Source organism: Syngnathus leptorhynchus, chromosome 21 (genome assembly GCF_054491065.1).
Source record: "Syngnathus leptorhynchus isolate UIUO chromosome 21, UIUO_Slep, whole genome shotgun sequence".
NCBI classification, from domain to species: Eukaryota; Metazoa; Chordata; class Actinopteri; order Syngnathiformes; family Syngnathidae; genus Syngnathus; species Syngnathus leptorhynchus.
This window is the reverse complement of record NC_141215.1, coordinates 1,453,437-1,472,570: the sequence shown is the minus strand read 5'-3', so window position 1 is coordinate 1,472,570 and position 19,134 is coordinate 1,453,437. Positions and strand designations below refer to the sequence as shown.

Here is a 19,134-nt window from a genome sequence, read left to right as displayed (position 1 = left end):
TAACATTTCCTCTTTCTTAATATAACAACTGGGAACAAACCAAATAAATATATACAATCAAATATTCCAGTTCCCTTACAAAATCATAAATAGACAAATTACTGTTGGTAGAAATGGTTTTTGCCGTTTCTTTTTTTTTTTTTTTTTTTTTTTTTTTTTTTACAAATTTTAGAAACTCTGCAAAAATTAATATCAATCAAAAAATATCTTAATACAAACAAAAAATTACGTCGTGGTTTCCTATTTCTTTATTGGATTTTAATTTACTGGCCAATTACGTCTCGTTGGTACTTCCTGCTATCGACCGTTCATAAATTGCAAAAGGACAATGCAATACTGTAATTGTTTAATGACTGGAAAGACGGGAAAAATAAAAAAAAGTACTTGAGAAGGGTGTAACGTCATTTTGAGAGTATAGTGTTTGTACACGATTGCTCAAACGCAGTATAATTGGTACATATGAAATAACCTTCCGACACTTACTTCCGGTTCGGGGACGGAAACGCAAAGCTGCTGCGTAATCTTACAATTTAGCCAGTACAGCAGCTCTGTCTGATCGTTATAAACAATAAAAATCCTGACGAATAAAAATGCCGGACTATTTAGGAGATGACCAGAGGAAGACAAAGGAGGAGGATAAGGATGACTCACCAATCAGAGGTATATTGTTAAAAAAAAGCAACGGTCTTCATTTTCAGACATTAGCTGCTTAGCTAAAGTTAGCTTCCATCGGTAACAGGGTAGTATTTGTATTGTGCAGAAAAAAATCAAACCAAACGTAGCTAAACATGCAATTTATGAAGAAATTGTGTGTCGCTGCTAATTTAAAAAAAAAAAAGTGAAATATGTAGAATAATGTAAGAGCTAACATTTTTGGGAATGTTGAAAATTGTTCCTAAAGTGAACAAAAGAGCTAATAATTTGACTTAAGTCATTATCTTCTAAATGTCTCTTTTTGTACGTGTCAATACAAACCCAGTAGCCATAATCCCAATTTATTGACGTTGCGTTCATGTTGTGTACAGCTTTGGATGAAGGAGACATTGCTCTCCTGAAAACTTACGTGAGTGTCCTCCCAGACGTGATAGAAGTAGTAGTCATTAAATATATTGTATATTTTAATTCATATCCCCTAACTGTCTTGCATCACCAGGGTCAAAGCACATACTCCCGACAGATAAAACAAGTGGAAGATGACATCCAACAGCTGCTTAAGAAAATCAATGAACTCACAGGTGAATTCAACATATTCCTTGAAAAGATGGAACATTTTTAAATATAAATCATAAGCTTTAATGTAAACAGTTTAGTGATTGAAAAATGAATTTTCAAATTTGCTTCATGAACCAGTTTTATTTATTTGTTTGTTTGTTTTTTTTTTTACTCCTGTTCAACATTGGGCTGAAAATACAAAAAAAAAAAAAAACTTATTTAAACCACCAGTGCCGTCTAGAGGAGTCAAAAAATACAACTGGTTCATGAAGCAAATTTTAAGCTTCATTTTTTCCCATCACAAGTTCATACTGTATCAATACACCATAGTGTTTTGTGGTTGTGACAGGTATTAAAGAATCAGACACGGGGCTGGCGTCACCCGCTTTGTGGGATCTGGCTGCTGACAAGCAGACCCTTCAAAGTGAACAACCACTGCAAGTTGCAAGGTAAATGTAGTATCATGAGTATTTGGTCTGGGTTTTCGAAATATTGTGAAAACCTTTTGAAATCTACAAATCGTTCACTGTCAAATTGATGTGGATTTAAAGCTCCACATAAGCAAGAAGTTCCCTAGTTCTGTATTTTGAAGCCTTTTCATTTGATTTCAACAGATGCACAAAGATCATTAACGCAGACTCCGAGGACCCTAAATACATCATCAATGTCAAGCAGTTTGCCAAGTTTGTGGTGGACCTGAGTGATCAGGTGGCCCCGACTGACATAGAAGAAGGCATGAGAGTTGGGTAAGAAGAAAAAAAAAAAAATAATAATAATAATCAATGAAGATTTTAAACACTGACAACTTCATGTTTGTTGTCGCAGTGTTGACAGAAACAAGTATCAGATCCATATCCCTCTGCCACCTAAAATTGATCCGACTGTCACCATGATGCAGGTACGGACACACCCGCCAATATTTCATTAATTTGGTTACCAATTGACACAAGTAACACATTACGTTGTCATGTAGGTGGAGGAGAAACCTGACGTTACCTACAGTGATGTCGGTGGCTGTAAGGAGCAGATTGAAAAGCTGAGGGAAGTCGTTGAGACCCCCTTGCTCCATGTGAGTTTGTTTACTTAATGCTGATTTTAGTACAGCCACAAGAGGTCGCTCTAAGTATCAAAACTTGCCCCATCATTATAAGTCAAATAATAACTATGGTAGCTAATCATTTGACATGAGAGCTATTTGTGTTTTCTCTCACCAGCCCGAACGGTTCGTCAACTTGGGCATCGAGCCTCCGAAAGGTGTGCTGCTGTTTGGACCACCCGGTACCGGTAAGACCTTGTGCGCCCGTGCCGTGGCCAATCGGACGGACGCCTGCTTCATCAGAGTCATTGGCTCGGAATTGGTGCAGAAGTATGTGGGAGAGGTAAAAACATTCAGACTGAATCAAATAATGTGAAATGTTAATTTTTATTATTTTTTTTCAATAAAAACAGTAAATAAACTTGTTTTCTTTAGGGAGCCCGCATGGTGAGAGAACTTTTTGAGATGGCCAGGACCAAGAAAGCATGTCTTATCTTTTTTGATGAAATAGACGCTATTGGAGGTAAGGTGTCCTGGTCGAGTTCTAATGTTGGGTGTTTTTTTTTTTTTTTTTCCTCTTCATGAAATGTTACATTAAATGTTATTTTTGAACCAAATAGGCGCACGTTTCGACGACGGTGCCGGCGGAGACAACGAGGTGCAGAGGACCATGCTGGAGCTCATCAACCAACTGGATGGTTTCGACCCGCGCGGAAACATCAAAGTGCTGATGGCCACCAACAGGCCTGACACTTTGGATCCAGCCCTGATGAGACCGGGACGTCTGGATAGGAAGATTGAGTTCAGCTTGCCTGATCTAGAGGTGCAGCAAACACTGACAAAAAAAAATCTCGTGGTGAAATCAGGATCAGTCAGGGCATAAAAAATATTTTTTTGGGGGGGGCTTTCAGGGTCGGACGCATATCTTCAAGATTCATGCTCGTTCCATGAGTGTGGAGAGAGACATTCGCTTTGAGCTGCTGGCTCGCCTCTGTCCCAACAGCACAGGTAACACTACTCAAATGTAATTGAAACTAGAGAAAACGCACCGACGTTTGGATCTTCTCGCCAGGTGCCGAGATTCGCAGCGTGTGCACCGAAGCCGGTATGTTTGCAATCAGAGCTCGCAGGAAGATTGCCACTGAGAAGGACTTCCTGGAGGCTGTTAACAAGGTCATCAAGTCCTATGCCAAGTTCAGCGCCACGCCCAGATACATGACTTACAATTAAGGGTGTGTGTGAGTGTGTGTACACTTTGTTTTCCACATCCTCTAGGAGGCAAAGTGGGGAAAAAAAAAGTCATTTTTGTTGTCAAATGTTAAAAATAAAAGTTTATTCCACATGGGTCTCAAGATTTATTTTTAAAAATAATTCCACAGTAAGCATCTGTCATTTGGTAATGTCTCTGAAAATACTTCATGTTTTTCAAAATAGTTACACAGCAGAAATGCTTTTTAGGAAGCAACTAATCTCCCTATCTAATGTGCAACTGAAGCTGTTTAACATTTTACACAGCACACACGCATATCCAGCGCAAGGCAACATTGCTATAACCAGTAACAACAAATCCTAGGCATTTAAACAATCTCTTGAGTGCTTCAAAAGGGTGCAAAAAATATTCTTCACAGTCATATCAGCATCTTGAATTGGGTTTGGGATTTTGACAGTGTAACACAGCATCATGAACGGTGGGGAACACCATGTTGGTGCTTATGATTCCAGAGAAGAACTGCAGCTGGTCCAGCTCAGTCAGCAGACTTCCTAGTTGAGTCCCAAAGCAAAATGTGTCAGATCAGAATTAAAGAACTTAGTGGAAGAGTGGCACACAGGTAAGCTTTTTACGCATTCACTACCATCGACAACTAAACTTGTCTATTACGTTTATTTTGGGTTTTTACGAGAAAGGTCAGGCGAGCATGTGAATTACTTCTCCGCAGTAAAGTTGAAATTTGGAAACTTTACAAACCAATGCTTGACATCACATTTCAGATATTGCAATTGGCACACTTTTGGAATCCACTGGGAGAAAAAAGGGCATTTTGCACAAACTACATTTGTCTACTAATTTCCAGAATGAACTCAGGATTAATCGCAGATTTTATATCGAACCTACATATACAATATTTTTCCCAAAATGTTTCATACCCTTAATAAAACAGTGGAGAGATGTTTCATGCTTGTGTCTTTTAGTTCACTGAGTGTAATTTCATGGTCATAGTTAGTCATTTTAAATTAAAGATAATTTACGTTAGAAGGGGTGTGAAACACCAAGTTCAGGTAACTTTCCTGCCACTAGGGGGCGATGTTTGATGTTAGTAAGAGGACCAGTTCGATTTTCAAATTGAGAACTAATGAATTGCAACATGTCTCAACTTGTGGATTCTGCCCATTTTCACCATAATTTACAAGTCCAGGTAGAGTGACTCTTTTGCACGTTTCTGTCTTTAAATAGTTAAGTTTGATACTTACTATTGCACCCCGCTATGATGACTTGAACATCTACTGCTGCATACTCCTTAATGACCTGCAGAGATACTCAGGGTTATACATCATCAATAAATTGGATCAAATGGTTATTATTGAGGAATACTTTCTTCTCTACATGTTGCACATTTCACTCTTGTTGTAAAATAAATAACCTGTTTGATGGCTTTGGCTCCCACAGAGTCAATAAAGCCCACGTGAGTCCAGTCCAGGACGATGGAGTGGACGGAGCCGAGCGACTGAAGGAAGGTGAGCTCCTCGATATCCGTCGATCTATGATCCTCTCCTAGGCGGCCGTTTGTCTGATCTCCAGCCATTTTATTGAACGACAAATCCTTCTGAGTCATAGCTCCTTCCTTCTCCTGATAAAAAAAAAAAAGCTGAGTGAATCGTTTCAGACTTCCAGTCTTATACAAACTCACTAAACTAAATTGGTTTTAAGTTATTGGAATTTCAAGGTTACTATATTACGTTTAGATTTCTACCCATTATAATTATTATTCGTAGTATTATTCGTAAGTAACTGTTAAGTATTTATTTCATTATTGAAGTAACTTTTGAAAAGTTGATACTAGTACACAATATGATTATTATTATTATGTTAAATTGCCATGTACAGTATATAGCACAGTAACTATTGCACAAGCAAATAGACAGCTAAATACATATTTAACCATTGCAAACATGTTGGGGGACACAAAAAGTAGGAGGAGGAAAAAAAAAATGAGGTCAGTCAAGCTACCTCGGCATTTGTCTTTGGAGAACACGTCAGAGAGCTGTTGGCCTTTTGTTTTTTCTGAGCTTTTCTGGCAGTGTGGATGTGTTCCGGGTTTACACCGGTCTGTAAAATAAAATGAATGCTAAAAATAAGAGCTGGATACAGCACCGAAGCAGGTGATTAGATAATAATGTCTTGGGCAACTGGCTTTTTATTTCAACAAAAAAAGTGAGGTTGTACAATCTTTTAAGGTTGAAGCATTTTAGCTTTCAAAATGGTGGTTGATTTTCTGGAGCGACCTAACCAAGAGAGGAGTTGAAAAAGTGTTCACATGCCAGTGTTACAATCCCAAGGTAACAAGGATTACCTTTTCTTTGAGGGCGCTCACATAAAGGTCATTGTTGGCAAAGTAGATTGACGAGTTGTAATGGAAAATCTTAATCCCCTCGCATTCCACCGCCTTGGAAGAAGACAAATCAAAAATGGTGCACTGTTGAGGGTGTTGGTGGCAACTTGGCCAATATGCTCTCTCCTAACAACGAACCTCTTCATATTCATCCACTTCATAATATAGTCCCGTGCTGGAAACCTGCCCGAGGACGGCCGTTTTCGGGCTGCAAGACAAAACAGAGTTTAGCCTTGAACCCGAATTTTGTCAAATGGGGACTACAGAAAGTAATGATAGTATATTGGCAAATTAAATAGACTGACCTCTGTGTTCTATAGATGACTGTCAGTAAAGCAAATGCAATGGCGGAGAGAAGGCCATAATCCAAGCCCAATAGCACGGATGCAACAAAAGTCACCAGCCAGATGGCCTGATAAAGGAAAACATTCGATTCATTCAAAAGCTGCTCAGCTTTTATTTTCTTTTGAGGGTTTTTATTGATTAGTATTGATTATTTTCTGAGTACATTTGTTTGTTTTTACAGATTTTTTTATTCTACTTTTAGTATCACATTTTTTTTTAAATCCGAGTCAGTCTGTAAACTAGCTTGCTAGCTAGCTAGTTAGCGAGGCAACTCGATAGATAAACTTCAAGTCATTTAAACCCAGTAGTATTGTGTAGCTTTTATTTTCTTTTGAGGGTTTTTATTGATTAGTATTGATTATTTTCTGAGTACATTTGTTTGTTTTTACAGATTTTTTTATTCTACTTTTAGTATCACTTTTTTTTTTTATCCGAGTCAGTCTGTAAACTAGCTTGCTAGCTAGCTAGTTAGCGAGGCAACTCGATAGATAAGCTTCAAGTCATTTAAACCCAGTAGTATTTGTTTTTGTATATGTTCTACATATATGAACCGAAAAAGAAGAGCGCTTGTTAACTCGAGTTATGTTTTTGTTTTGCTAGTTTTGTAAACGTAAACTGTAGTTTAAGTCAGAGTTGTTTTTAAAGCATTTTTGTTTTTAATTTTATTTCCTAAAAATGTTCCTAAATTTTTGTTCTATCATTGTTTTATGTTAACTACAACAATCTTAGCCCCATCTCTCAACAAATTTGATTTGGTATTTTCTCGTGCAGCAGTTAACTGTATCTGTCCTCCTATTCTCTCTGTGTCAACACAACCGCTGTGACAAATGTAGACCTTTGCACTGTACATCTATGTATCCATCCATTTTCAATTGTCGCTTGTTCTCAATGTTAAGATGGAGCCAATCGAAATCATTTCATTCACAGCATTCAATTGGCTCATGCAAAACAATGTTACCGCACTTCTTTTTGTTCGCTTTCTTTGACTGACCAGTTCAATCTTGCTAGTTTTCCATAGAGTTGGGATGTCTCTGAATTGTTTGAACATCCCCAGCAGGTTGACCATGATGATGGCTGCCAACGCAGTCTGAGAGACAGAAAAGACAAAACATGCTGTGAAAATGGAATTTCTTTTGAGCTTTTTTTTTTTTTTAACTTTATGGATGCGGCTAACATTGAGATGTGCCAAATAATCTGGAACTCTGACTATACTCTATTATCAGACTTTTAATCACTACAGACAGCAACTGGTTTGCAGGAGACACTTGGGAGTTCTGCAGTGTTTAATCAATGCTAAAAGAGAATGTATCATGACATCACCTCCATGGCCTCAGCTCACCTGTGGGAGCGGCTCAAAGACAAAACCAATGGCGATGATCACCAGTAACACCAAGAGAGAGCCGAGCAAGCCCGCAATCTGAACCACGTGCACAAGAATCTCAATCAGTCAACATAATGTTATCATTCTCGTTTCATAACGTTTCATCTTTTACCTGAGTTTTCCCCCCTGTGCTTTCCTGCACCAGGCTCCTTGACATGGAGCAAGTGATGGTGAATGTTTGGAAGAAAGAGCTGATGAAGTTACACAGGCCAAGGGCTATCAGCTCCTGTAAAGCAAGCTAGGTTTAGTATTTGAGGATGGTTTTGATTCAATACATTTCTTGAGATGGCTGAATTTTGATAGTTTACAAATGCAAACACACTGCATACATTGCATTTTTGACTAGCAGTGAGAAAAATGGTGGGAGATTTGTCAGGGACTGACAACAACAAAAATCAACACCCCAGATATTACGTTTTTGTATTGCATGGGATCATAATTTTATAATTTCTTGGAGTAAATGTATTCACTGCTTTGATGATCACAATAGGAGAATCAAGGTGATTGTAGTTCACAAAAACGAACAGAATTAGCAAACTAAAATTGTACAAACATTTTTGTTAACAAATTAAAATTTGTATTCAAAAAATGACAACTAAAAATAATAAAAGCTAAACTAAAATGACACGGTTTTGATTCAAGTAATTGAAACTACCTGAATTAAAAAACAAAATAGAAACTAAGTATAATGAAAAATACAAAACTATTCAAATCTGGCAATAATTCAGTCCTCCAAAGTATTTTTGTTATTAAAGAATGCACGGACTCGCTAAATTATCCAGACGGCCAAACATACGTCACAGAGACCTGTCTGACAAGTCTTTGTTCGTAGAACCAATCCACTGAATTTCTTTGTTGACCACTTTTCTTTGGCACCTACACTCAAGACAAGACTTTCTAAACCCAGCCAACACTTCACTTCGCATCAAATTCTTACATGGAGCGTTTTGAAATCTGGTATTTTCGGATGTACCAAACAATGCGTTTTCCGCACCTGATTACCATCCACACTGTAGTTGTGCTTCAAAGCAAAGATTTTGGCAAGTGAGATTCCCATGGAGAAGCCTACAATCGCAATAGCGAAGGCGTCGGTGACCAAAGTGCGTAACAGAGAGAAGTCCGGAACCACAGGTGGGAGAAGCCTGAGAACACACAGGAGGACGATTGAAGCACATTCACACGGGTTATATGTGATATCCTGTATTTTTCAGACTACAAGGCACATTTTGAATTTTTTTTCAAGAATGGACAACGGGCCTTATAATCAGGTCCATATGATAACATCTTCATATCAAATCTTATCTTTGGTCAGCCCTTAGAAAACTGCTGTCAATCGAACGACATGTAATCTATCAAGAAGATAGCTCATAACTAGATCATATTCAACATTGAAGCACGATTATACACACACACACACACACACACACACACATTGAAGCACGATTATATACACACACACACACACACACACACACACACACACACACACACACACACACACACACACACACACACACACACACACACACACACACACACACACACACACACACACACACACACACACACACACACACACACACACACACACACACACACACACACACACACACACACACACACACACACACACACACACACACACACACACACACACAAAAGAAGCGTGAACTCTTACCCAGTTGGTATCTCCCCAACTACATCGACATTATAGTTTCCAGCCAATGCCATGCCATAGGAGACGCCGGTTGATATAATGACGATGATTATCTCCCCAGGTATAGGGATGGGCAGTTTTTTTTTGAAGCGCTCATTTAGGTCTTTGATTACATAGAGAAAGACCAGACACACAAGGCCCAGGATGAGAGTGGTGACATTTGTACTTGTAATGTGACTAAGTACTGCCTTGACACTCTGCAAAGATAAAGCACAAAAGCTTTTTGATTTATTTTGAGGGGAAAGAAAACACATTCCATGTAAAAAAAATGTATGTTGTTTTGATCTCACATATATAACAGAGAGGGCTCCGCTGAAGCGCTTTGTTTTCACTCCGAGCAGGTATTTTAATTGAGAAACCACAACATGTACAGCAGCTGCTGTAGTGAAGCCTCGCACCAGCGGCTCCGTGAGGTAAATCGCCACAAAGCCAAACCTGAGAAGACCGAAAACAACCTAAAGAGAAAAGGGCAACGAAATTATTTTTTTTATTTCTGATGAAACCAAAATGGAGCTTTGAGTTGGAAATACTGGACTGCACTGACTTGAATGATTCCCACGAGGGTTGTCAGCACCACAGCCACCTGGACCCTCTTGGCGTCACGTTCCACCACATCAAAGATGGCGGACACGTTGGTCCCATTGGTGGCTTGCATGTAAGAGTCTGGAACCTCCCTAACTGCAACGCTTCCAATCATCAGGCTTATTACTGCAAAGGTGCCTGTAAATCACACCCACAGACAGACTTAATGAAGAAATATTTTTCAAATTCACCATATCTTTAGTCGTACCATCTTTTTGGGACTACCCATTCATTGCCATTGACAGAGTATATGTCAATTTTTACTGGGCTGGCAGCGAATGAGATGATCTGGTAATATAGTCCAAAAAATAGCTCATAACAATTTTGTCCAAATGATTAGCATGGGAATCAAAACCTGAATCTCCTTTTGCCCTACTGCCTCTGCCAAAAAGTGAAAAGGTTATTTTCTCCTAGAATTGCATTCTCAGGCAATAATTAAAAGTCAAGGAAACACAGTAAAAGCTTCAGTTCTTTGTTTAAAAGTTAAACAGGTTTGGTTTATTATCCTGATTGTATTAAGTGATGGGAACTAGTTTATTGTGTGTGTGTGTGTGTGTGTGTGTGTGTGTGTGTGTGTGTGTGTGTGTGTGTGTGTGTGTGTGTGTGTGTGTGTGTGTGTGTGTGTCAAGTCAAGTCAAGTCAAGTCAAGTCAAGTCAAGTTTTTATATATGTGTGTGACATTTCTCTCCGTCCAAGGTTAGAACATCTCAACATTCCCAGGAAGCAAGTTTGGTCTTGAACCAGTACAAAACTTAATTTTTGTAAACTTCTCCACGGGAATTTTTCAAACAAAAATGATTTTTGCTCACCTATGGATATGTGCCTGGATGTGCCAAAGAAAACATACAGCAGAACAGGATAGAACGACGAGTACAGACCATAAACTGGAGGCACAGCAGCTAGCATAGCATAGGCAAGACCTATGGTACAAAAGAAAGAGTTTAAATAAACTGTCAAACCCCGAAACAAAACTTGTCCTCCCAACCTCAGAGCTACAGAGATACCAAAACCAAAGCAGCGGGTTGTAACAAGAAGCACCTCGGGAGTTGGCTAGGCGCCTCCAAACATTCATTGTTTTTCCACATGATTCATTCTCATGTCTACTGAATCCTGCTAAATGAGCCGAGAAGCTGCTCACCTTGGGGGAGTTGCACAACTCCGGTGCTAAGACCTGACACCACGTCGTGAAACAGGTATTCCCTGACTGGGTACTTTGGCAGCCATGCGAAAATAGGCAGGAAGCTTAGAACCACTGCCTTTGCCCGCTGCGTCGAGCACCTACGTAAAGCGAAAACATCATTTATCAGGCATTTGTTTCAGATATGAACATTATATAGTATTACTTTTTAACAATAAGGTACTTGACTTAACTTCATAAAACATTTCATTTTGCATCATAGTTATCATACCATAATAGGATGTTCTTTGAGAGCACTTCTTATTTTAAACAACTTCATAAAACAGTCAGTAGTTTCATTTTGCATCACAGTTACCATATCATAAAAAGATGTTCTTTGAGAGCACTCAGTAAACAGTGAACAGAGGATGAAGAACAAATGCCCGTTTTGTTATGTTTTTAATTCTTGCTTTTCAATTTTGTACTTTTAATGAATTGAAGCACATTGAGTTACCTAATGTGTGAAAGGCGCTTGATAACAAAAATTGCCTTGTCTACGTGTGTTGCGCCACTGATTGTGTTAAAAAAATCTGTTGCTTTCAAGCCCGCAATTAGCGATGGCATGGTAAAGGGTATTTTGCATTTTTTATGTTTACTTTGAAATTAAACTTGAACTGGAAGTGGTATTAAACAGCCAATATTAGCATTTCAATATTTGTCAAGCTGCTGGGAATGCTCTCACTAAAACAAATTAAAATTTTTATTTTTTTAATTAGGATGGAAAATAAGGTTGGCTAGGTACAAATTGTTGTCAAAATTGGACTTCCACTGCACATACTTGCCATAATAACACAAACATTTTCTTCTTTCAACATACCGACAGTACTGTGCAAGCTTCTGACGAAGGGTGGTGGTTTTCTCTTTGCGGTGGAGAAGCTCTGATCTAAGATGTGCCTCGTCGTGAACGGGACGCTCAATCTTGTACATCAGCAACTTCTCTGCATCCTCCACTTGTATTGTTGCCACCGCTGCTGCTTCTTCTTCTTCATTTGGCTCCATCAATATAATTTTCTGTCTGTTGTTATTCCTTTACATGTAAGCCACACTTGCTCTCTGATAGTCACAAAACAAAATCATCTCAGGTTGTTTTGTTGGCTTGTTGTGAAATGAATTTAAGTTTCTTCTGATAAGGAAGATTGCTTGAAGAGATAACATGTCAATAATTTTCACAAAAGATGACACCATACGTGTGTCTGCCTTTGAATGGTTGTAAATGTGAGTGAGTGACTCAATGAGTCACACTCATGACCTCTCATTTTAAATGATAGAAACCACGAGCAATCAGCCTCTGAAGTTAGTAGAATGATTACTGCCCCCAATATTGTAGATTTTATGGAAGTTTAAAGTATTCCTCAATAAGGGACACTCGCTTCTGTAGTGAACACCAATGAAGAGGAAGACATTAAATGTCTCCCCCCAAAAAATCAAAAATATTGGCGCAATTGTTCTATTTGCAGTGGTTGAAGCGGGCATAAATAGAGATGTCTACATCATTTTTGGCGATCAAGTGAAGCTTTCTCTATGAAAAAGAAAACACTAAATGTCAATAAAATTCAAAATATTGGGGAGATCGTTTCAATTAGGTCTGGAAAGATATGGATATTTTGCGGCTGATGTTGACGACAATATTTGGCAAAATAAAATTCTGATAACCGATTAATTCATTCCAATATTTGGCATAATACAATTCAATACAAAAAAAAATCATGATAATCTAGTCAGTGGCGAGGTTATCATGTTGGCTTGGCAAACAGTTTTGTTTTTTACCTGTTTTTTTTTTTTTTGCAATAAAAATGACCCACATCTGATGCAAATCAATAAATGTTACATTTGACGGACATGCCAACATTGTGTGAGTTATTTCTCAGAGCCTCTTACAGTAAAAATGTGATGTGGTACGTGGATTTTGTAAGGTTAAAGATAGTTTGAAGCATTTCTGTCACTTCGTTAGCTAGCTAACATTGAATGAACGGAATTAGTAGTATTACAATGGATATTTATTTTTATTTATTTTATTTAGTAGGCAAGCCGTCTTTCATGATACCAATTAAAGAATCTCTGTCACTTGACCGGAAGACTTTTCTCTTCCTTTCGTAATGTCAGCTAATACAAGGGTGTTATTTAAAAGCCAGGGTTCTTACCTGCTTCTCCGGCTCCGGCTCTCGTTAGGATGCTACGGGTTGAACGTGAACTTTAAGGGAATGACCTTCTGAGCTAAAGTTTAACAGAAGCACGGTGATCCGGTGACAGTGAACGCTGTCACGACCGTTTGCAAAATTACAAAGAAAGATCGCATCCAAACAAGTTGATGTGCTGCTCGGGTGATATTTATCGCTTACTTCCGGTCTACGCGAGGAGTGTTGCTCATAGTGGGTTTGAATCTCGTGGGGTTTGAATCGGGTTCATCAAAACAAAGCTGTTACATAAACACTCTGTTTTCATGGCTGAAATGATTGGTCCATAAAACGTGTTCAGAAGAAGACTATCTGTCCCTTACGTTTCGGTGCTGCAAATTCGAGTTCATGTATGAGGTCTTCACGTTGACGTCTTTGTTACTTGGCGATCGAATGATGAAATTAATAACAACAATAATAATAATCATCATAATCATTTTGAAAATGCAAATCAATTTTCGGCTCAGTGGGGCACTGGGTAGCACGTCCGCCTCACAGTTAGGAGGGTGCAGGTTCGATTCCACCTCCGGCCCTCCCTGTGTGGAGTTTGCATGTTCTCTCCATGCCCACGTGGATTTTCTCAGGGCACTTCGGTTTCCTCCCACATCCCAAAAAGCTCACAATCAGGATGTGATTGTGAATCCTGGAATCCCCCAGGATGAGCTGGACGAAGTGGCTAGGGAGAGGGAAGTCTGGGAGTCCCTCCTAAAGCTGCTGCCCTCATGACCAGACCACGGATAAGTGGAAGAAGATGGATGGATGGACATTTAATTCTGCATTAAATGAGGTTCTCATTAGTACATTTAACCTGTGACCCTTACCTTTGTGATGTAAGGTGGTTGATTGTGTATGCTATTTTATCTTTGTACGGCGTCCTTGAGTGCCTTGAAAGGCGCCTCACAAATAAAATGTATTATTATTATTATTATTATTATTATTATTATTATTATTATGTGCTAGAGTGTGGTTTTAGCAAGTCATACTTATGTTAACCCTAAATACACCTTTTGAGGTTAAAATGAACCAAAACTACAATTGAACCTCATTCATACATTATCCAACCATCACAAATATAAAAGTGCAATGTTTTTCATCATATCATGTTTAAGAAAATGAAAAAATATACATACAATATTTAAAAAATGGGGGCTATTTTAATAGAACAAAACTACTCAGTTGCAATATACCGTGTTGGCCCGAATATAAGACAGTGGTTTTTGCATTGAAATAAGACTGAAAAAATGGGGGTTGTCTTACATTCGGGGTGTAGAAACTATACCCATTCACAAATGGCGCCAGATATCTTTAAAGCGAATGCTGAACTTAACTCCCCAGGCCAAAGTGAACTGTCACAAAGAAGAAAAATAAAAATAGCGGTAGCACGAAGAAGAAAAATAAAAAATAGAGCTAAGAAAAAAAAAAAGAAAATAAGAGAAGCGATAACAGAAAATGGAGAAATGTAGCGACAATCTGGAGAAAAGTGGTCGAAGATCGGCCAGGTTGACTGGGGGCAGCTGAGGAGATGTTATGATGCGAACTTCAAGATGATGGTGATAAATGAGACAGAGTTTTCAAACAGTTGCAAAGTGGCTGTGAAATATGGTCTCACAGTGTAATGTACGGAGTTGGAGAGGTCAAAAAGATCGCCTAAAAAAAAGCTCACAATCAGAGAGAAGGGCGAACATTTTGAGCTAAGAAGGGGGGAGCGGTCCAACTGTTGCAACGTGTTACATTCGATTGAGTTGCGTTGTGCTTTAGCACCCTCCAGCGGTGAAACCTGGGATGACCTGATTTGAGCTTACGTCATTGGTCATCGATATGCCACACGTGCGTAACTGGTGGGTGGGGTAATTGCTGAGGGTGAAGATGATGATGATGTGTTGTGTACCATCACTGTGAGTTCAAATGTACCTATGATGAGAATTATAGGCATCTTTTAGGTGGGAGAACTTGCACAATTGGTGGCTGACTACATACTTTGTTTGCCCCACTGTACATCTGAAGCTTAATATCATCACTTGGGGGCAATTGTGTGCAATCCTTGGCAGTGGGACAGGTTGTTTTTGGGGGGGTTCTCAGAAATACGACGAGGTCTGGTGTCGCTTTGAAGGCGGGAGCCAGAAGCTGACCTGCTCCAATGGCCAGACAACAACACATCGCAACTGGGCCTCAAATCTACTCGAGAGGTAAGACGTAACAACTTTGCATGCTGTTGTCAGGCGGACACGCGTAAAGGTTCTGGAACCAATTTTGAGAACAAGCACTCAAAGAAAACTAGGAAAAAATGTCTTCTTTTTTTTTGCACTTTAAGCACCTCGTCATGGTTTCCTCCTCAATTTTTTTCTTTGTGGCCTCAGCTTCCTTTATCTTTTTGACACGACGCCTAGATATTGGGAGGCTGCCGAGAAGTTTTATCTCGCCCGGCGAGGCCACCTGGCTAGCAGCCGCTCTGCACAAGAGGCCCGAGTCATTGCTGGTGAGCACCAAGAAGAACCGCCACAGTCGTCATTTGGCTGAAGCTCTTCTTGCCCTGAAGCTCTTGTTCTCCTTCCTTTCCTCAAGATCACATTCAACGCGGATTATATCCTTGGGTGGAACTCAAGAAGAAGATGGAACAGCTTCTGTGAGTGGATTGCTGAAGGCCTTTCTTTGTGATGAATTTAAATTGATCGTCGCTTTTTTTGTGGCAGAGGAACAATCCCATTGGACAAACAAAAAAAGGTTTGCATGTCACACATGATTGAGGTGGTGTTGATATCCTATTCTGACATAAAAAAAACCACAAGTTGTTGCTGTTAAAAAACATACAAAATTTTTTGCCAGTCCACTGTATTTTGATCTTTTCAAAGCCTTACTGACGAGAAAACGCGGGAAAATGGTCACCAGCATTCTTTTAAAAATATTTTTCAAGTAATTTCTTCATCGCAATATGTTCTTTCTAATCTCTTTAGTCTAAGTCTTAGGTTGTCAGCTGCACTTTGGAGGAACGGATGAGCACTCAGATCTTGTTTACCTCCCTCCAGGTGTCGCTGAAGTGGGGAAATGTCTTTTCTTGCTCACTGGCAGCGGCGACTGGAAGCGTGACGAGTGCGACAACAAGAAAGGCTACGTCTGCAAGAAAAGAGGAAAAGGTAAGTGAGATGTGACGCCCCACAGTGGACGTGTCGACATCCAGCTTCTGGTTCGCGCTTCTAGGAAAGACAGCAAAACCTCAGCTGCCACAGACACGGAGAGAAGTCAACGGTTGTGCTCTCACAGGCTACAAGAAGGAGCTTCTCTGCGGAGAGGATTGGAAAACCCTTGAACGTCCTGATGAAAGAGTCGTCCGCATACGCTCGGCTTTCTATGGACGGAAGCGTGGCGAGGTCTGTCCGAGTGGCGGTGGATTACCCGGTAAGAATCCTCCAGTGCCATCGTTGTTTTTGGCACGAGGTTTTTCAGACGCCGTCAGCGTTGGAGGTAACTCGTTTGTAACATATAAGTCAATATCCATGGGCATTGAGGTGTGAGCGAGCGATGGCAATAGAAAATGTTGATTTGACTTTTTCTTTGAATAAAAATAGAAAATGATGACAAAGAGCTAAGCCGGGCGCTTTTCTGATTCCTCTTTTTCGAATAGTCATTAACCATTAGAATTCCCTACGTCCTGAAACAAGTTGAAGTCAGTATGTAAGTGTGTGAATAAAATGCGCATAAAATGGTGGTGTGTTGTCACTTGCAGATGACTGCAGGGTGGAAGGGGCTCTCCGTCACTTGAGAGGATTGTCTGACCACCATCAGATTGGCCACATTTACCTTACGGATACGGACTCCTGCCCTGGTGTCTCCAAATACTTCCACCTCGTCTACAGCTGTGAGAAGAAAGGTGGGCTTCACATCCTGACACTTACCGATGATGTGCCAAGGAAAGAATCCAACGGATCCCCAGATAGAGCGTCGGCTAGGAACGGGTGACCAGACAGCGAGCGTTTCTTCTACGTTGTCTTTCCTCAGTGTGTCTTGATCGTCTGGGCATCGCTGACGGGAGAATCCCAGACTCTTCCTTTTCAGCCTCTTCCTCTGCGATCAATGCCAAACCTCACAAAGCGCGTCTGGGGGGGCAGCAGTTGCTGGGTAGCACGCCCGCCTCACAGTTAGGAGGGTGCGGGGTCGACTCCACCTCCGGCCCTCCCTGTGTGGAGTTTGCATGTTCTCCCCGGGCCCGCGTGGGTTTTCTCCGAGCACTCCGGTTTCCTCCCACATTCCAAAAACAGGCTTGATAGGCCGATTGAGCACTCCAAATTGTCCCTATGTTTGAGTGCGAGTGCGGATGGTTGTTCGTCTCTGTGTGCCCTGCGATTGGCTGGCAACCGGTTCAGGGTGTCCCCCGCCTACTGCAACCCATCCATCCATTTTCTGAACCGCTTAGTCCCTAAGCGTGCTGGAGCCTATCCCAGCCGTCATCGGGCAGTAGGCGGGGGACACCCAGTCCAACCCAGTGCGCCGCCGAGCTGCCCGATTGCATAATTTTGCTGGGAAAAAAATAATTTGGTTTATTTTCCCCCTTAATTTGTCGTTATTGGTGATTGGATATTACACGGCGAAGACAGAGAGACAGAGCGGACAGGAACACAAGGATTGAAAAAAGAAATAGTTTAATTTTCTGGTGACAACTAGTCAAGGGCGCACACGTTATATACAACTCACTGTGTTTAAAGAGATTTACTTTTGTGTTGTTTGACTAAAGTTGTGAACGTAGCGCCTACTGTGCAATATCAATGTGTACCTGAAACGTATTGGAGAAGTCACATTGTGTTGTATCTGAATGTTGGTTGATGCCAAGTGTTAATTTATGTTTTATTTCATTTCTTTCGTTTTCACGGTGTTCATTGACTATATATTTTAAACTGTAAGAATAATAAAAATAAAAAACATCAATACGAGGCGTGGATCATTGACCAGTAGTAGCGTTGCTCCTTCCAAGATCGGGATGGGCTCCTCAAGGGTATTCCAGAAAGAAGGTTCCTCACACAGAAGCTAAGCCAGAGCTGTTGAGTTGGTTTCAGCTGTCGTGTGCATCACCTGAGAGTTTTCAGGTCAGCTGCTTTCTGGAACACCCCCACAGTTGGCGTGCGGCGGCTTCACCTTACCTTTGATTTGCGCCAAGTCGCTGCGCAGCTTCTGGGCGAGGTTGTAGTCGTTGATCTTCTCCAGAATCTTGATGGTCTCCTCTACAGCCTTCTTGCCGTGCTTCTTCGCCAGCTGTTTGACGATGTCCATCTGGTCTGCATTTGCGGAGATGCTCCCGGGCAGGTGCATATAGAACTTGAAGGCCTTGAAGTCTTCCTGCCCCAGCTCGCACAGCGTTCTCCACAGCAGCTCCATGCTCTCGGTATCCAGAGCCATCTTTCTCGCATCGAGAATCCGCTCACTTCTCCGTCTGTAAGCAGGTGTGTCGCTGTTTTACGACTTCTTTTATGGCCTTACTGGAACTCTGCCTCGTAAAGTCATTTGGCTGGCGTGACGCAGATTTATCAGGAAGTGTCACGGCGTCCTTGTTCTCACCTCCTCGATTGGGGTGCTCTCGTCTGTGAGTTCACTTTTAATCAAGAGGAAACCTGAAAGGGATAACCTTGATTTTCTCACACAACAGACGGCGTGACGGCCACAATTGCATTCCACATCCAAACACAGAAGATGACCCGAATTCTGATAAGATGCCAGCGGAGGCCAAAGTCTGCTCTTTTTATGACTCCTTCCTGGTCCTCAAGGGTGCTTGACAATGACTTTGCTGCTGGATTGTCTTCCTTGTCATTACGTTTCTTAAAGAAGTAACCAACTGACAACGTATCGAGAAACCGACCAACCTAAAGCTGAATAACCGACAAGCAGACCCAGTGAACTGTCTGACCAATCACCAATC

At 40.6% G+C, this 19,134-nt stretch overlaps 3 protein-coding genes and 1 long non-coding RNA gene across 6 annotated transcripts; 2 read left to right on the top strand and 2 right to left on the bottom strand.

The window, feature by feature from the left end:
- Positions 1-442: 442 nt before the first annotated feature.
- psmc2 (proteasome 26S subunit, ATPase 2) lies at positions 443-3,611 on the top strand. The gene is made up of 12 exons (XM_085902206.1): positions 443-660; positions 1,026-1,063; positions 1,154-1,235; positions 1,562-1,661; positions 1,827-1,958; positions 2,038-2,110; positions 2,186-2,281; positions 2,427-2,591; positions 2,684-2,771; positions 2,869-3,071; positions 3,160-3,256; positions 3,321-3,611. The coding sequence occupies exons 1-12, from the start codon at positions 591-593 to the stop codon at positions 3,476-3,478; spliced, it is 1,302 nt and encodes a 433-aa protein (XP_085758332.1). The 5' UTR covers positions 443-590; the 3' UTR covers positions 3,479-3,611.
- On the bottom strand, positions 3,551-13,382 carry slc26a5 (solute carrier family 26 member 5). The gene is made up of 18 exons (XM_085902205.1): positions 13,200-13,382; positions 11,876-12,111; positions 11,020-11,159; positions 10,691-10,801; positions 9,844-10,019; positions 9,590-9,754; positions 9,261-9,496; positions 8,577-8,724; positions 7,695-7,808; positions 7,541-7,618; positions 7,193-7,288; positions 6,162-6,268; positions 5,995-6,064; positions 5,818-5,910; positions 5,475-5,573; positions 4,888-5,094; positions 4,718-4,772; positions 3,551-4,009 (listed from the first exon to the last, which is right to left on the bottom strand). Exons 2-18 carry the CDS (start codon positions 12,055-12,057, stop codon positions 3,882-3,884), a joined length of 2,205 nt encoding a protein of 734 aa, XP_085758331.1. The 5' UTR covers positions 12,058-12,111; positions 13,200-13,382; the 3' UTR covers positions 3,551-3,881.
- Positions 13,383-14,536: 1,154 nt separating this feature from the next.
- Positions 14,537-18,149, top strand: LOC147040023 (uncharacterized). Of its 2 annotated transcripts, XM_085902502.1 has the most exons (7): positions 14,537-14,782; positions 15,281-15,418; positions 15,590-15,708; positions 15,795-15,855; positions 16,256-16,363; positions 16,491-16,625; positions 16,954-18,149. In XM_085902502.1, the coding sequence occupies exons 2-7, from the start codon at positions 15,370-15,372 to the stop codon at positions 17,184-17,186; spliced, it is 705 nt and encodes a 234-aa protein (XP_085758628.1). In that variant the 5' UTR covers positions 14,537-14,782; positions 15,281-15,369; the 3' UTR covers positions 17,187-18,149. The 2 variants fall into 2 exon arrangements, with proteins under 2 accessions (XP_085758628.1, XP_085758629.1); XM_085902503.1 differs by having other exon boundaries at positions 14,541-15,418; positions 15,620-15,708.
- On the bottom strand, positions 17,881-18,718 carry LOC147040022 (uncharacterized). Of its 2 annotated transcripts, none has more exons than XR_015063141.1 (2): positions 18,362-18,718; positions 17,881-18,293 (listed from the first exon to the last, which is right to left on the bottom strand). It is a non-coding gene; the product is annotated as an uncharacterized LOC147040022 (long non-coding RNA). The 2 variants fall into 2 exon arrangements; XR_015063140.1 differs by having other exon boundaries at positions 18,199-18,277.
- Between the last annotated feature and the right edge of the window lie 416 nt (positions 18,719-19,134).

Bases quoted from the DNA above. Each gene is read 5' to 3' on its own strand.
- psmc2 (XM_085902206.1), top strand. From the start codon at position 591: ATGCCGGACTATTTAGGAGATGACCAGAGGAAGACAAAGGAGGAGGAT. The intron at 1,959-2,037 runs GTAAGAAGAAAA...TTGTTGTCGCAG, and splicing joins GAAGAAGGCATGAGAGTTGG to TGTTGACAGAAACAAGTATC. The intron at 2,592-2,683 runs GTAAAAACATTC...TGTTTTCTTTAG, and splicing joins TGCAGAAGTATGTGGGAGAG to GGAGCCCGCATGGTGAGAGA.
- slc26a5 (XM_085902205.1), bottom strand. From the start codon at position 12,057: ATGGAGCCAAATGAAGAAGAAGAAGCAGCAGCGGTGGCAACAATACAA. The intron at 10,802-11,019 runs GTGAGCAGCTTC...TTTGTACCATAG, and splicing joins AGTTGTGCAACTCCCCCAAG to GTCTTGCCTATGCTATGCTA. The intron at 5,911-5,994 runs GTTCGTTGTTAG...TCTTCTTCCAAG, and splicing joins AAGTGGATGAATATGAAGAG to GCGGTGGAATGCGAGGGGAT.
- LOC147040023 (XM_085902502.1), top strand. From the start codon at position 15,370: ATGGCCAGACAACAACACATCGCAACTGGGCCTCAAATCTACTCGAGA. The intron at 15,709-15,794 runs GTGAGCACCAAG...CCTTTCCTCAAG, and splicing joins AGAGGCCCGAGTCATTGCTG to ATCACATTCAACGCGGATTA. The intron at 16,626-16,953 runs GTAAGAATCCTC...TGTCACTTGCAG, and splicing joins GAGTGGCGGTGGATTACCCG to ATGACTGCAGGGTGGAAGGG.